General features: G+C 36.1%; 1 protein-coding gene across 1 annotated transcript in view; it reads left to right on the forward strand.

The window, feature by feature from the left end:
* The first annotated feature begins 230 nt into the window (after window positions 1-230).
* ablim2 (actin binding LIM protein family, member 2) overlaps window positions 231-16,596 on the forward strand; it is a 105,235-nt gene continuing 88,869 nt past the window's right edge. Inside the window, exon 1 of the mRNA XM_015344909.2 lies at window positions 231-528. Coding sequence (XP_015200395.2) covers window positions 519-528 — 10 coding nt within the window. The 5' untranslated portion in view covers window positions 231-518. The remainder of the gene's footprint in view (window positions 529-16,596) is intronic.

Below are 16,596 nucleotides of genomic sequence, written 5' to 3' on the forward strand. Positions count from 1 at the left end.
TACAATAAGTCTGGGCAATATTTTTTTTACGTCAAGAATTCGGCGTCTAGTGGCATGTTTGCTTGGTTACATCTCTACCCCTTTTTGTTTACTAATTTATATCACCCATGGTTGTTGTAGTCTAGGTCTCAAGTTCTCCGGAGCAGTTCAGAAGCCAGATCCGTCACGAATACTACATTTCCCAGACGTCTTTTCCGTCATATTGTACGCAATGAGGCTGTCAGATGCACTATTTATCACCTGGCTCCAGAAAGATGCTGAGGCAGAAAGGCGCAGCTAGAGCGCTCGCCTGTATCATCGTTTTGTATCTGCGTTTGCTTTAAGGGCTGTTATAAAAAAAAATAGACAGCATTCGTGAAGCCGAGATGAGAATAGCATAGAAGTACTGTTTATGTCTGCGTATCAACCGATTTTTGATTTATTACTTCTTCTGCGGAATTACCATCACTGTGACACTCGTTTGGCGTAAAAGGGATACAGCGCAAGTGGTTTGAGATTAGTACTATTCGAAAATCATCATGAGTACCGGTGAGTAGCATTTTCCTTTCCTCTCCCGGTGTGGTTCTCAATTGCAATTGAGATAGCCTTCTAAAATTATCCTTAATAACAGTAATAATGATGGTAATACGCACTCACTACGTCATAAGATATAATAGTAAAAATAGCTATTGAACAGATTTCAAAACTTAAACAGTCTGTCATTCATTTATTTAGGATTTTGCATGAACTTTCCAGATTGCACTAACTAGCTTCAATAACCTGTTCGTGCGTATTGTTACATGTGATATTTTGTTACGTAATGCGTTTTATGACTGAGCAAAATGAAAAGGGAGCGAGCCAGCATATTAACGTTTGTTTGTCATCACATGTTGCAGTGCAGGCTCAGTTTCTTTTCAGGAGGGACGTGGTCAGTGGTTTTCCTAAAAAGAAAACTACAGCCATCTCGGGTAAAATATAGCTAAATAATATTTATAAAATAATTTCATTACTTCGGCTAACATATAAGTAGTTCCTGGCCGCATACAACCCGTAAATGAATAAAGAGAAAGCTTTAATTTTGCATGGGTTTGGTGTTTTCATGAATTTTAGCGAGGATTATCCGACTTTGTAAAATATTGCTAAAGCTTTCGGACCTAGACATACTTATTACCTGATTACTTATTGAAAAGGTGGCAGAAATTAATAAATTGCATAGAATTTATTCGATCCGCGTTAATCACATACAGCAGTAGTGGAAACATTTGATGTGCGCTTTGAAATAGTCCTGTTATTGACGGTGACAGGAAATGGAAAATCATCTTGAGAGGAATATGACAATGCAACACATTCTGTATTTGGTTAAATGTTGTGTATATACTGTATCTTCGAAAACACGGAAAACAAAGTTTTATAAAAGCATGACAGTAGCCGTACAGTGTGTATGGTAGGTACTGACAAAGACACCCCTAAGGTATGTTCAAATTGTGTCAAATTCATCAGCTAAACGCTGATATGACTCAGCCTATTATAGCCTGTTTGCAAGATGCGCAGAGCAACCTCAGCAGTAATTTATGGAACCACAGTGTAGAATTTGCACCAGACTGTAACCTGTTGCATCTGGATTCCATATGCTGAGGTCATTTTGATGAGTTATTAGCTAAAAGGGTTTTTACTATGTGTTGTATTTGTCCTGTAGCCCACAAACACTCAAGTATCCTTTAGACCAAAAACTGTATTAAATGAAATAATTAAAATAGGTCGCAAAACTGGACAAATAAACTAGGCAATATAAAGATATTTGAATGGGAACCTACTACAACGAAGAAACAACCAAAAAACAAAAATGGAAAAACGTTTTTTTATGTTTTATTTTTCCCAGCCTAACAATCATTCTGTAAGAATTTTTAAAATAGTCATCTTTATAAGGCAGTCTGTCACTTAGTTAAAACCAGTTATTGTGTTTGATGAGTCACTGTACTTCATTTGAAACTTTGGATCATGGCATTGAGTGTCATTGTCATTACATTGTAGTGAGGTTTTGAGGGCACAGAAATTATGGATTTTTGTTTACTGTCTAAAAATATAGTTGTAATCCATGAGATCTTTTTCTCCTTCAAAATAGACTCAAGTAAACTTGCCTGCTCTTTTAGAAACTCTAAAATCCTGGCTATACAATTGGATACTGTAGATTGAGGGAGTATCATAGCATATTGTGTTAGTTTATCTGATTGGCTGGACGGTCATCTTTTTTAACTTGGTTATGTACTGTATGTTTACTGCAAGTGAGATGCTGTTTTGGGGATCATTATTTTTGGGAGATACTACTGTGTAGCAAGCCTATGGGAAATTTGTTACTGTGCTTACATACAGTATTAGGTCATTTTAAATTGTAAAAACAAATCTTAATCTCTGATTTTACAGTATATTTGTGAAGATTAAGGCTATTTTGTAACAGCCATATCCCTGGTATGAGGATTATCCAGACTGCTGGATTACGTCTTTTCATTGCTTGATTTGAATATTACCTGTGAGAGAGTTAATACAACATACTGTAAACACACTACTGTTACAGAAGTAATAAGGATGTAAACTTGTATCAAGCTGTATTTACTGTATTTACAGGGTTTATTCATTTAAAGACTGTACTATAAATGTTCAAGAACAAGAATCTGTCTTTAAGGAAAGAAGAAGTAATCTCTACAGCACTCAAAATGAAGTCTCCCTAGTGACTAGTCATATTTGTGGTAGTAGGCATAGCAGTTAAACAGTGCTGTGTGTGTTCACAATAAAAATGGCAGCCATACTTTTTTTTGTAAATGTGTATTTAGTTTCTCTAACAGTTAAAATAGAATAGAGATAATTACATTTTTTTTAGATTCTAAGGCCTCTTCAGAATTCGAAGGTTCCTGTGGGTATAACAATGTTTTTATGAATGTTTTATACTCAATGCAAAACTTGCAGTTCCATAATACTGCATAATACAGAATATTAGCCAATAATCTTTGGTGTTGCTGCTGCTTGATTTGGACTGATCTTCTTGTTGGATCCTTGTTTTATGTTCCAGTTCATCTGCTGTGTAAGGGCTTTCAAGTAATCTCTTGTTACATCTGTCCCACCCATTTTGCTAAGGGTAAACACAATGCAGTGTGTCTCAGTTGAAAGTTTCACACGTTTTCTCAAGTCTCACCCAGTTGTGTCTTGGGGTTTATTAGTTCATCTAAATACATTGAAAACATGACAGCTTGTGTGGAAATCTGGCAGGATTGTGCACACCAGGCCTTAAGGACTCGATCCAAAGAATGTTTTCCTTTTCGAGTGTTTATATTTCATTCTTTTGAATTTATGTGTCAAATGAGTGAGATTTATTCTAATTCAGATGGAGGAACGTGTCATTGTCAGGTTTGCACTTACGTATCTGTTAATACATATTATTAACTTCAAATGCTTACTTTTTATTCTTTTCTTGGAGCTTTTTGAGATTTATTATCCAGTTGGTTCTTTAGATTGAGAGACAAGGGTGTCTGCTTTATTGAAAAAAAGGCATCAAGAGCTTACAAACCACCTGACATTTAAATACATATTCCTGACTACATTTTTAAATCGTTTGACTTAAAATAATGACTAGATCTACTTATTCTGCCATTTATTCTGCTGGATATGGTATTGTGACATTGTGAATGAAATGTATATCTGATTTTGTTGGTTATAACAATATTTAAGTTGAATAAAATGTCAAAAGGAAGCTTACATAATGATTAAAACACTTTTGATGCTGCAGTATCTACAGTATTTTGTTTTAAAACATTATTAAGAGGATACAAGCATCATGTTTTTGCATTTGCAAGTAAGCAATGAACTACAGACTGGTGCTGTAGGCTTTTATTTTATTTATTTCTTGCTACTTTCTACATTTTGATGGTGACTTAACTAAATACCAAATGTAACAATTCAATTACACTGGTCAGAAATTAAGGTTAACATTAATCTATTTGTATGTTCTTGTATAGTAGTTTATGAAATGAAGGATGTGTTAGATACACAGACAAGCATACAGTATCTTATCAGGAGATTCTACAGCTGTCAGAGTCATCACTGATAAATAACATCACTGATCTCACACTTGCAAATTAACAGCACCGTGTATATATACAGTACAATGTTAATTACCTCTGAGAAGTTTGGTTTACTTGTGACATTTGTGACTTCAATGTTTGTGTGTCTCTTTGACCAGAAGCAGCAGTCAGATGAAATGTAATGCCTATTAGTCTCACTAATAGGATATGAATAGCCTGATATCTTTTTTTTCTTTGTTCGATATGCTGAATAGTAAAAATCTGTTTTAATTACATCTTATCTCATCAACCATTTATGTTTTTACCAATTGATGAATCATGAATACAGAGTTTATTAATTTCCCTGAGAAATTAAAGGGCCTAATTTGTAAAAGAAAAATTTCAGAAGGTTTTGTGCTGTTACCTACTGTATCAGTACCTTTAAGGACATTATTGTGAGCTGAGTAGGCAGTTACCTCCTACACCAATGCAGTGTTGTGTTCCATGCTTTTACTCTGTTTTATTCAGTACAATACTGTAGATCTTCATCTTTGTGAGATGTTTTATAGTCATTTTCATTGCATGTTGGTGTGGGTTCCTAGCACTGTTGCTTGGGCCAGGACAATCCATTCTAATCTAGAACTGAGCAACAGAGCTTTACTGCAGTGCGAGGATACTGTCAAGAGACATATTAAATACTGTGATGGTCCCTGCAGAAGCAGAGAAGTGCATTAGTAAATTGAAATATTGCTAGAGTAGTATTTTTAAGTTAATGATGCTCATAGACATGCAAAGCAATTCATCTAAACCCTAGGAATGAATACATTACATATGCAGACAGAAACAGTATTAGATTTGCTTAATAAAGCAAAATCTTCATATATAATTGATTTTATTATTAAAAATGCAAGGGAAGTACTGCAAAATAAAATGATTGCAGCACAAGGATATTTTTGAGTCAATATTAATTTGAAAACTGTTTCAGCATAATCCCCTTATACAGTACACTTTACACTTTAAAAGCTGTTGTAATAAAATTACAGTAAGTCAGTGTTACACCACCACTTAAACCTTGCTTTTATTCAAATTTAATTTTTGTGAAGGTTCAAATGTATTTTTTTTTTAATTATTGGACTAAACATGAAAATCGGTCAGTCCAAGAACTGTACTGTAAGGTGGAGTAACAGTTCAAAACCAAGCTTTACAATGCACTCAGTCACTCCGGGTTTATGTTGTTATATTGCAGAATAAAGGGGGTAGGTGACCAATTGTCAGGAGAGTAGAAGTGGCAGTATTCTGGGGCCAGAATAATATTTCTCGTCCACTTCAGTGGAAAACACAGCTTTGCGAGCTGTCTTGTAGCCTACTGGTCTAGGTGCGTGACTACCAACTGGCAGGTTGTGTGTTCAAATCCAGCTGGTGCTGGTAAAAATAATGTTAGAGGCACATACAAAACATTGTAGGGCACTTAGCCCTAGTGCCACATTGTGGTATGTGGTCACTTACTGAATAACATGATTTTGAACTTATTTAATTATTATTAATATTAAACATTATAAACATAATGAATAATTCCTTACATTTATATAGCACTTTTCCGACACTCCATTCAAAGCACTTTACAGGTAATGGGGACTCCCCTCCACCATCATCCAATATGATCCAATATGCTTGCAATAGCAGCCAAAGAGCGCCTGTATGCTCAACACAAATTAGTTATCAGTGGGGAGGGGAACAGAGTGATGAAGACAATTTTTTAAAGGGGATTATTAGGAGGCCATGATTGGTAAAGGCCGGGTGAAATTTGGCTAGGACACCGGGCTCAACACCCCTGCTCTTTTCAAGAAACACCCTTTGATTTTTAATGACCATGGAGAGTCAGAACCTCGGTTTTATGTCTCATCTGATGGCACCTTTTTACAGTATAGTGTCCCATCACTATACTGGGGCATTAGGACCTAGACAGACCACAGAGTGAGCTCTCCCGCTAACACTTCTTCCAGCAGCAACCTTAGCTTTCCCAGGAGGTCTCCAGATACTGTCCAGGCTCACACCTACCGTATATTTGAAAATTGCCTAGCTTGAGTCACAAAATCATTTCAATTATTGGACTTGTACTTTGGTCTTTAACATAGCTAGTACAGAGTTATCACTCGCAGTCAGATGTTTGACCTCCAGTAGTTGGTGAGTGATGTTCTTTAATATGCTGTAGCAAAGCTCCAGCATGTGAAATGTTTAAATGTGCAAATCGCTGCTCGGGAATACACAACTTGGGACAAACCCTGGTGCTCTCTAAAGTGCCCTCCACTACCTTGAAATTTTAAAAATGTTAAGCTTTTCTTCCCCCAGGTTGGAACAGAATACTCTTAAGTATTCATACCGACATTCGCTTGCTGCAAAACTGGTGTTGCCTTAAAACTAACTCCATATACAGTACCTTTAAAACAGGACCTAGTACAGATTAAAGAATCATCCTGATGTTTATGGATATTTGTGTTTTTACTAATTCTTACAACAGGCACAATGTTGATTAAATACTTGGGACAGATTATCACTAAATGGTTGAAGATCATTATACTCTTGGAAAGGCTTGCCTTGTAAATTCATATACAGAAAATGTGCAGTTTTCAATGGGAAAAGTGAATTATCAGTTTTGTAAACCACGTTTATTGGCAGGCTTGATAGATTTCTGACCATAGCTTAATGTTAAACCAATCTGTTTTAGTATGGATAATAGAAGACTTTCTTTCTGGTACTTAAAAAGCCTTAGAATTATATTAACATGACAGGTATCCAAATGTTGACATGTACAGTACTGTCAGTTTCTGGTACTGTATAATTATCTGGGGGTAGAAATCCTATTCCTTGTTGGATTTAAGATGGATTTACTGGCTTTATCTGCAGAGGGAGTGCAGGATTCTTGCAAATCTTTTGACTCAAATAAAGTAGGTCAACATGGAGGCAGAGAAAAAATTCCCTTAATTACTGGCATCATGGTCATTTTCTGTTACTCTAGCTCACCTACAGCAATGGTGGAAACTAGTACTGTATGTACTGTACATTAAATAAGTGACCACTTTCTCAAAGGAATCCAACCTGTCTCTGCTCGGAAGGGTTTTCCTTTCCTTTGTTTTAATTCTTTTTGCCGTACTGGAAATAACATTACTACTGTAGGATTTGTAGTTTGTTTCATTATTACTGAGCATGTTATGAAATTAGTTTTCCATGGAACAAGTTACAGTAGTTTAAGCTTCTGATTTAAATTGTCTTCTCACACAATATTATTATGAGTCAGAATACCTCAAATGTTTTGGAACAGAGGCTAAGAGAAGTGGTGACAGCACAAAGAAAAAGTTCCTTATAAAAAGGCTCATGTCTCATTTATTGTGTGATCCACAGAAAACTGTAAAACTGAAGCCATTTTGCAAAATCTTTGTATATTTTTATATATGTTATTTTACATTTGGAGATAAGGGAGTTCCTTTAGCACATTCAACCAATTCCTAACACAACCTAACTTTTTTAAAGGAAGGCTTTCTTCTTTTAACATTTTTAAATTTTTAAATCTTTTATTATGCTATAGAAAAAGGCCTACAGCAGTGTTCAATTAGAAATAATAGATACAGTGCCTTGCGAAAGTATTCGGCCCCCTTGAACTTTTCAACCTTTTGCCACATTTCAGGCTTCAAACATAAAGATATAAATTTTTTATTTTATGTGAAGAATCACCAACAAGTGGGACACAATTGTGAAGTGGAACGAAATCTATTGGATTTTTGAAACTTTTTTAACTAATAAAAAAATGAAAAGTGGGGCGTGCAAAATTATTCGGCCCCTTTACTTTCAGTGCAGCAAACTCACTCCAGAAGTTCAGCGAGGATCTCTGAATGATCCAATGTTGTCCTAAATGACTGATGGTGATAAATAGAATCCACCTGTGTGTAATCAAGTCTCTGTATAAATGCACCTGCTCTGTGATAGTCTCAAGGTTCTGTTGAAAGCGCAGAGAGCATCATGAAGACCAAGGAACACACCAGGCAGGTCCGTAATACTGTTGTGGAGAAGTTTAAAGCCGGATTTGGATACAAAAAGATTTCCCAAGCTTCAAACATCCCAAGGAGCACTGTGCAAGCGATCATCTTGAAATGGAAGGAGTATCAGACCACTGCAAATCTACCAAGACCTGGCCGTCCCTCTAAACTTTCAGCTCAGACAAGGAGAAGACTGATCAGAGATGCAGCCAAGAGGCCCATGATCACTCTGGATGAACTGCAGAGAACTACAGCTGAGGTGGGAGAGTCTGTCCATAGGACAACAATCAGTCTTACACTGCACAAATCTGGCCTTTATGGAAGAGTGGCAAGAAGAAAGCCATTTCTCAAAGATATCCATAAAAAGTCTCGTCTAAAGTTTGCCACAAGCCACCTGGGAGACACCCCAAACATGTGGAAGAAGGTGCTCTGGTCAGATGAAACCAAAATCGAACTTTTTGGCCACAATGCAAAACGATATGTTTGGCGTAAAAGCAACACAGCTCATCACCCTCAACACACCATCCCCACTGTCAAACATGGTGGTGGCAGCATCATGGTTTGGGCCTGCTTTTCTTCAGCAGGGACAGGGAAGATGGTTAAAATTGAGGGGAAGATGGATGCAGCCAAATACAGGACCATTCTGGATGAAAACCTGTTGGAGTCTGCAAAAGACCTGAAACTGGGACGGAGATTTATCTTCCAACAAGACAATGATCCCAAACATACAGCAAAATCTACAAAGGAATGGTTCACAAATAAACGTATCCAGGTGTTTGAATGGCCAAGTCAAAGTCCAGACCTGAATCCAATCGAGAATCTGTGGAAAGAGCTGAAAACTGCTGTTCACAAACACTCTCCATCCAACCTCACTGAGCTCGAGCTGTTTTGCAAGGAAGAATGGGCAAGAATTTCAGTCTCTCGATGTGCAAAACTGATAGAGACATACCCCAAGCGACTTGCAGCTGTAATCGCAGCAAAAGGTGGCTCTACAAAGTATTAACGCAAGGGGGCCGAATAATTTTGCACGCCCCACTTTTCATTTTTTTATTAGTTAAAAAAGTTTCAAAAATCCAATAGATTTCGTTCCACTTCACAATTGTGTCCCACTTGTTGGTGATTCTTCACATAAAATAAAAAAATTATATCTTTATGTTTGAAGCCTGAAATGTGGCAAAAGGTTGAAAAGTTCAAGGGGGCCGAATACTTTCGCAAGGCACTGTACACATGTAGAAAACAGAGAATTTAGAATACAATATAATATTGTTAGTACTGGTTTTATAAATAACTTACAATTTACTTGTGTTTTCAAAAATGTAAAATATTAATTTGTGAAATCTTTGTGCACTTGACTATGTTTACATTATTATTTCACTTTCTTTAGCTCATTGTGCCTAATGCATCAAGACCCAAAACATAGTGTGAGAAATCCAGGAGGTGAAACAGGTAAAACAGAGCAAGAGCATAGGGAAATTTAAAAAGAGTGGAGACAATTCAGTTCATGTGCAGTAGCTGATTTAGCTGCTTTTAGTTTATTGATGCATGAATCTCATTAAATCAAACCAAAAAGAGTAATGATATCTGCTTTGATACTATGGCTGTGTAAAGTGTTCCAGTCACCCACAACTCTTTGTGTTAAGGAGTGCCTCCTGCTCCCAAATACACATTCCATTAGTTTCTTTCTCTTGTACATACTGTATACAAATAAAACTCTCTTTCTTTACACCAGAGACTTAAGTGTAATATTGTCTGGGAAAAAATGTTTAAAAATCAAATAGAGGCTTCACAACCTCTATTTACTGTTGTTATATCCTGGCAATGAAGTTGGTAGATAACAGCATTAATGACCTTTTTAGATAACTCAGAAGATACAATTATAGGATTTGGTACAGCAACAAAATGTGTTCCATTATTTTGCATCAGTGAAACTAGCTTCCTGGAAAGCTTTCTCTTAAATGTTTCCATCGGTTTATGTGAATTTCTCACAAGCCGAACATTACAGATGAACACATGGTGTTCGTTTCGCTTTGACTGCCAGATTATCTGGGTTAGTCTGCATAGACACATTGCCAGGACATGTTTCCACCTCACGTTTATAGAAATTTTAGAAAAGCAAAGCATTATGTGTCATTTGTTTCATCATGGCAGGTTCTTAAAATTAAATTACAGGTGATACTGATTAGACAATACACCCATACAAGTAAAAAATAAAAAAATATTCTTGTCTAAAAAAACATCAATACTGTAGCAATCCTTGATGAACTGGCAACTAAGTACTGTACTCTCATTAATATAATTAAACAAAAATATTTGTGCTTGTGAAGTCAAAAATGAAGTAAGTGCTCAACTAAGTAACTCACCATTCAAGCCATTTGTACAGCATCTTAGTTACAGTAAATAGACAAAAAATGTAATCTTTCCCTCATGAGCACTAAACGAACTTCACAGGAGATTGGCCAATTGAAGGGTATTTATTTAATAAATAGGTAATGTCAAAAACAGTCAGAAATCCCTGACAGACGTACAATGTGTAATATTTCAGAACCATGTTTTTTAAACCAAAAAGTTTGAAAATGAGTGGATACCATTTGACCCTCGTAGCTTGCTGGGCTTTAGTAGCTGTTTAATCTCAGGATCATATCCACCCATTTCTTGATAAAAACAAGGGTATGAGCTTTAACAACATACCTGGGTAACTTGTGTCAGACTCCCCACATCCTTTATGTAAAGTAGTACTTCCTCCTCTACATTTTTATACTAACTTTCCTTTTTTAAATGCACTTTTTCATCGTTTCTATTGGGGTTCTCTGGGTTGCACCGCTGAGTTTGAAGAATTCCATACAGCGGTCAATGTCTTTGAGACTTTTGAATGCTTCAATCTGGTCACCTCATGGTCTTCTCTGTTTGAAGCAAGAAGATTTATTTCTTTTAGAATTGCGAATTTAGATAGATTCCGTAATATATCTTTTTTCTCATGTTGACAAAACAATTTTCAAAATGATGCTGTTCTAGAACGTTGTACAATTTGGACATAAAAACTAAAAATTTGTCTGTATTTTTTAATTCCATACCAAGTACTGGCTATACTAGGAATAACACCCATGGTGGCCCTTACATTTTGGACTATATTTACTGTATTCCCTCTAGGAAATGAAAATTATGTCAGTATTTACTCAAGACCCTTGAAGCTCCTCGTTTCCAATGTTATATGTTGTTTATAGGCTGTTTATACGTATAACACCCTGCAGGCTGAGTGAAGAGTGAAGAGACTTGACATTTCTACATTAAATGTAATTTGCCAGTTGTTCGCTAGTCTTGAACTTAGTCTATGTCTTTTTGAATTCTTCTCTGTGATCTTCTGATTTGATTGTATTCTTGTCTGTAAAATTTTGGGGGGAATTATGAAATAAAAAAAGTGGGGTGAGTGGTATGAATATGTCAATTTTTTCAGTCTAGCTTCTCCTGCAATGAGACATTTGCATGTGCGTAAATTTGGACAATTATAACTGTGGATTTGTCCCACTGCCTTTCAAGTTCTGAAAAGGTCATTGTCTTACTTGCTTTTCAAAGTATACCATCACAGCTGTTGTGGCTGGCACTATTTAACTTTTAATGATGTGATGATGAAATGGAAACAAGTAGTTACAATTTAAACAGAAATCAAATCTCGCACGCACTGTATTCGAATAAGAATGAGTTAATTGGTCTGCAGATGCTTACAGTATGTACAGACCCAGTGAGTGTATATTCTTTAATTATTCAAAAAGGCCATGCAGCTTTCTCTTCAATCAATAACCTCTCCTGTCAGAATATGCTGTTGTAGAAAATGAACTAGCCTAGAGTGAGGCTCCAATACACAAAATGTGGTACTATGGAATCACAAGGTCTTTTTACTTCTTATAAGTCCATTGCAAGTTAAATCTGTTATTGGGCTTAATTGGCAAAAACTAAAAATATTTCCTAGGTGTTTAGGTTAGGACAGAGACACTCTAGGAACAGGGCTGGTCAACTGTGCAATATACTCTCCCGACTAATGAGAACTGACTTATGCTATTGTAGCCTGGAGGCATTTTCTAGGAAACTGAAATAGTCATTGTCCTTTTCTTTTTTATTCAGAGAATAGGCGTTTTAATAGATACAGCCCGATACCTTTCAAATATCATAGTTAATTAATGAGAGGCTTGTTCAGTTTTAATACTGTTTTTAGTTATAAAAAATGTGAAACAAAGTATCATGAGAGATAAGTGGGACAAAAGTCATTTTTTCATTTAAGATGAAAGAAACAGTCATATTTATGTTATGGGGGGCCTGAGATATAGATGAATGTGGTTCTAGACCAAAAAAGGTCATAATGCATTCTGGGAATAACAAGGCATTCTGGAAAATGACAGGGAAAGCATTTCCTTTATGTCCTAAAACAAACCAGGCTGGACATTTTAAAAAATCTGGAGGTAATAAACACAGTCTTCACAAGCACCGTCTTGATCCCAGACTTGCTTTCTTTGACTCTGAGGCCTCATTAAATGAGTTTAAAGTTATCTGTGTGATAGTATTGCATGCATCCACAAAACACACCCTCTGGGGGCTCACAGCGCACGAGTCCTGGGTTCAGTTTGGCCAGTGAAAATGTTTGTGTGGAATGTGCATGTTCTTCTGGTGTCCATGTGGGTTTTGTTCATACATATGCTTAGCTTTTCTTCCATCACCTAAAGGAATGCTGGCTAGATGTATTAATGAACAAGTAATAAGTTTATTCCATGCTAAAAAAAGAGAAGAAAGAAAAAAACTTTTCAGCCGTGGAGCTGAAACTGCCCTGTCTTTCTCACACCTGAAGAAGGCTTTACAGCCGAAACGTTGTGTTTTCTTTCTTCTCTTTTCAGCATGGAATAAACCTATTACTTGTTCCTTTGCAGCCTATGCATGCTGATGCAGCTACCCACCTGAACTAGATGTATTTGTCTCTTAATGGTCCATATACTGTATGTGCATCCCTTATGTTGGACTGACACCCCAACGCGGGTTAGGCTCTGCTTTGCTGCAAACAAATAGCAGAAATAAGTGTTTTGCTGATAATGGATGGATGCACTGATGTTCGGCCACATGACCTCTTTTTGTTACTGTTCTTTTTTATGTACTGTCATTTTGCTTTGAGACAGTACTGTATATACATTTATTTTGGATTACTATGGTTCTGTTTCTTTGCGAACATTTAACTTTTAAAACATAATAACATTTAATTCAATAAATAATTATGTTACTCTGAATTTGTTTTTTCTGTTTGGTTACTTGGATGTTTTAATGGATTAGAATAATATGGAAATATGTAATGGATCTATCAGAATGTGCTTTGATTCTTTGTCAGCCTTGGCCATTTCCTTAGGTTTGTGTTACTCAGTAAGCTCTGACATAATTTCCTTATTATTGCATGATAATTAACTGTCAGTTTTCCTAACGACGCTGTTGTGATTGAATGAAGACTTATGTTGGCTTGCAGCTAGATCCACTGATTATGTCTCATCTGTGTGAATAAATAAGTGTCACATAGGGAGTTTCTAGCTAAGTGTATGCTGACATTGAGATGCATTCAGTCATTTCTTCACATCTTTGGAATATGTGATAAACAATGAAATGTGTGAAAATCTAAGTTAATGATGTTGATGACTGAATGGATGTGTCATGTCTTTTCCCTTAGGAGACTTTGATTAAATGGATTAATTTAAATAATACTCAGTTGTCTATTCAAATATGTTTATACATTTTAAGTGACTATTGAAATTGATTAGCTGTAATCTATAGTATATTTTATAGTATGTAGAGTATATATTGGAGGTATCTTACTGTATACCTCCAGTTCTGAGAGGTTTTTTCATGCCAAATTTTACTACACTGCAGCTTGTCTATTTAGTTGTAATAAGGACTGAAAATTCATCCATTCATTGGCAGAAAGCAGCTTATTTATGGCCACCCTTATGGATAACCCAGAAGCACGGAGACACAAGGCAAGACCAAAACCTGGACAGGATAGCTGTCCAATGCAGACACGCACACAGAGGGACAGTTTAGAGACACCAGTTAACCTAGCTGGGACGCATCCAGAGAAGAGCCTCACAGATATGGGAATGACATGGAAACTCCTTACAAAAGGCCACCATAGTCTAGAATTTAACCCAGGCATTTAAAGCTGTGAGATGGAAGCACTAAGCACTTTGCCACCATGCTGCTCCATTTATTTTCAAATTATTTAATCGTCAGCACAGTGTAATACATGCCTACTGTGAATTTTATGGTTTTCTATATACAGTAAATACTGTAAGTGGTCTAGATGATCTGAATTTTCATCAGCAGTTCCTTTCATCCCTGTCCACCCTGTTTCCAAATAGTTCTTTCATCTATTTATTGGACTTAACAAACAGTGAACCCAATTCTGTTCACAGAATACACCTGTTTTCACAACCTCTTCTCAGTGTATGGAAAATTGTGAGATCCAACAACTTATAATGACCCAATAAAATAGAAAAGGGAGAGCTAAAGAATAGTGCTGTATGTAGGAATGCATTCTTTTAAAAAATATTTTGATACTAAAACTGAAGAGACTCTTTTCTGTGATGGATTGGCATTGGCATTGGATTGCCAGCATAGGCTCCGACTTCCCATGACCCCGTATTAGAATGAGTATTTAGAAATAGATGGATGGATAGAAGTAATTCTTGCATTTTCTTTACAGTAAATAAGTCTTTAATGCAGTATTTGTGAAATGACCTGGCAGGTTGTGAATTTATGAAAAACCAGGTAACGTTATTGGGCGGTTTCAGTTGTAAAATAGGACGTAAATACACTTGATCACATGAGGTCACAAAATGAGTCGTACACAAATAATCTTGCCTTACTGCAGGGCTTCGGCATGCTACAGCAAAACTGATTAATGAAAACTGGTCAATATCGACACACGAGTATCTAGATTTTTAGTCATGTCTGTGACTCTTGTGCCTGAGAATTCCCTTTCTGTGCTGGTCTCAGGTAATTGTTACAACAAATCATTTGCCTTGGCCATTTCATTACATAGTAGTAGTACCATTTTGTTCGACCTTTACTCCAGCCACAAGACCACAACAAAGAAAGTAAACTGTGTCAACCTGCAAATCATTCAAAGACAGGGTGTATCAATTCTGAGGTACAAGAGCTCTCTTTAATAGCATGTACACTGTCTATAACATTTATTCAGGAAGTGCAGTGTTTATTGTGATTATACAGTATATTGAAGGTGAGTAGTGCAGTGAAACAGGTAATTATTTCTGTTGGTGTATTTTGTATTTTTTTAGCACACCTGGCATATAGGGTCTCTTTTATCACTGAACACAACCTAATTTTTCAGTATATTTTCTTTAAAAAGTTTGCTACTTCTTATTTCTATGAACATTTTTAAAACGGGCTGTTTTTCGTGTTACTTTCAGTATAAAACTAAATGGAACAAGAATAGGAATCTGTCTAGTTGGTTTCAGTATCGACATTATTTTCTAATGCATTTCATTGGTTTGTTAGGAAAGGTACATGTATAACAGCAATGTAGTTTCACTAAAGCTGTATTTATTTTTTATTTAGTTTGCTGATGCCTTTTTTCTGAGGTTTCTTCAATATCTTCAACTGAAGATAACTGGAAAAGTTGTACAGTATAAATTGACACATCATAATGCAAAAGAGTAAGTCATGCATGCCTTCAGGTTTCAGCAACTATATTAAGACCTAAGCTTTAGGTTATGAGTCTCCAATGTTTTCTTTCAGCAGTCTGTTTTATATCTTGAAACTAAAACTTGATTTCTTACAAACATTATTTAAATGTTAGTGTACAATTGGATTTTTAATAAACAATGACACATAAATATTGACACATGAGCATGACCAATATTTTGCAAAAATACGTCACATGGATTTTAATTTCTGATTGTCTCTAAATACAGTACAGTATACAGTAAAATGAAGTCAATTTTTATAATAAGCCACTGATCATGTACAGTAGCTAAAGCGACAAAGATTAGTAGGTTATAATTTTAATTCAATGTAATATCCGAGCAAGATATCAAATTGTTGTGTTTAAGCTTTCACCCAGCTATTCATATAATGTCACTGTCCACGTGATCCTGTGAAATTAAAACTGTACCTTGTTCTGAAGGATCATAATAACCATGCAAATCACACATACAGTACAGAAGGCTACTCATTGATACCTTCATGGAGGATGAATTGGGAATTGCTGGATGGTATATCCATCCAAAGTGATGGGAATAGCAACTGCCTGGGTCACAAAAAATGATGGGCAGGAAAGTGACCATTGTTTTGAAGAACAATCCAGTGAGGTGATGGGAAGCCAACATTAACAATGACGCAAGTCAGGAATTTGTGGGCTTTTCAGCCACCTGTGGCACTGAGTGTAGATTTTGAAAACCGAGAATACCAAGGAACCCCTTGGCTTTTGGCCATTTAAGTTGGTAGAGTGTGAATGAGAAAAACGCCATGTGTTGTTTTTTTTCAATTCCCTT

The sequence above is a fragment of the Lepisosteus oculatus genome, chromosome 1, assembly GCF_040954835.1.
Source record: "Lepisosteus oculatus isolate fLepOcu1 chromosome 1, fLepOcu1.hap2, whole genome shotgun sequence".
Taxonomy (NCBI): Eukaryota; Metazoa; Chordata; class Actinopteri; order Semionotiformes; family Lepisosteidae; genus Lepisosteus; species Lepisosteus oculatus.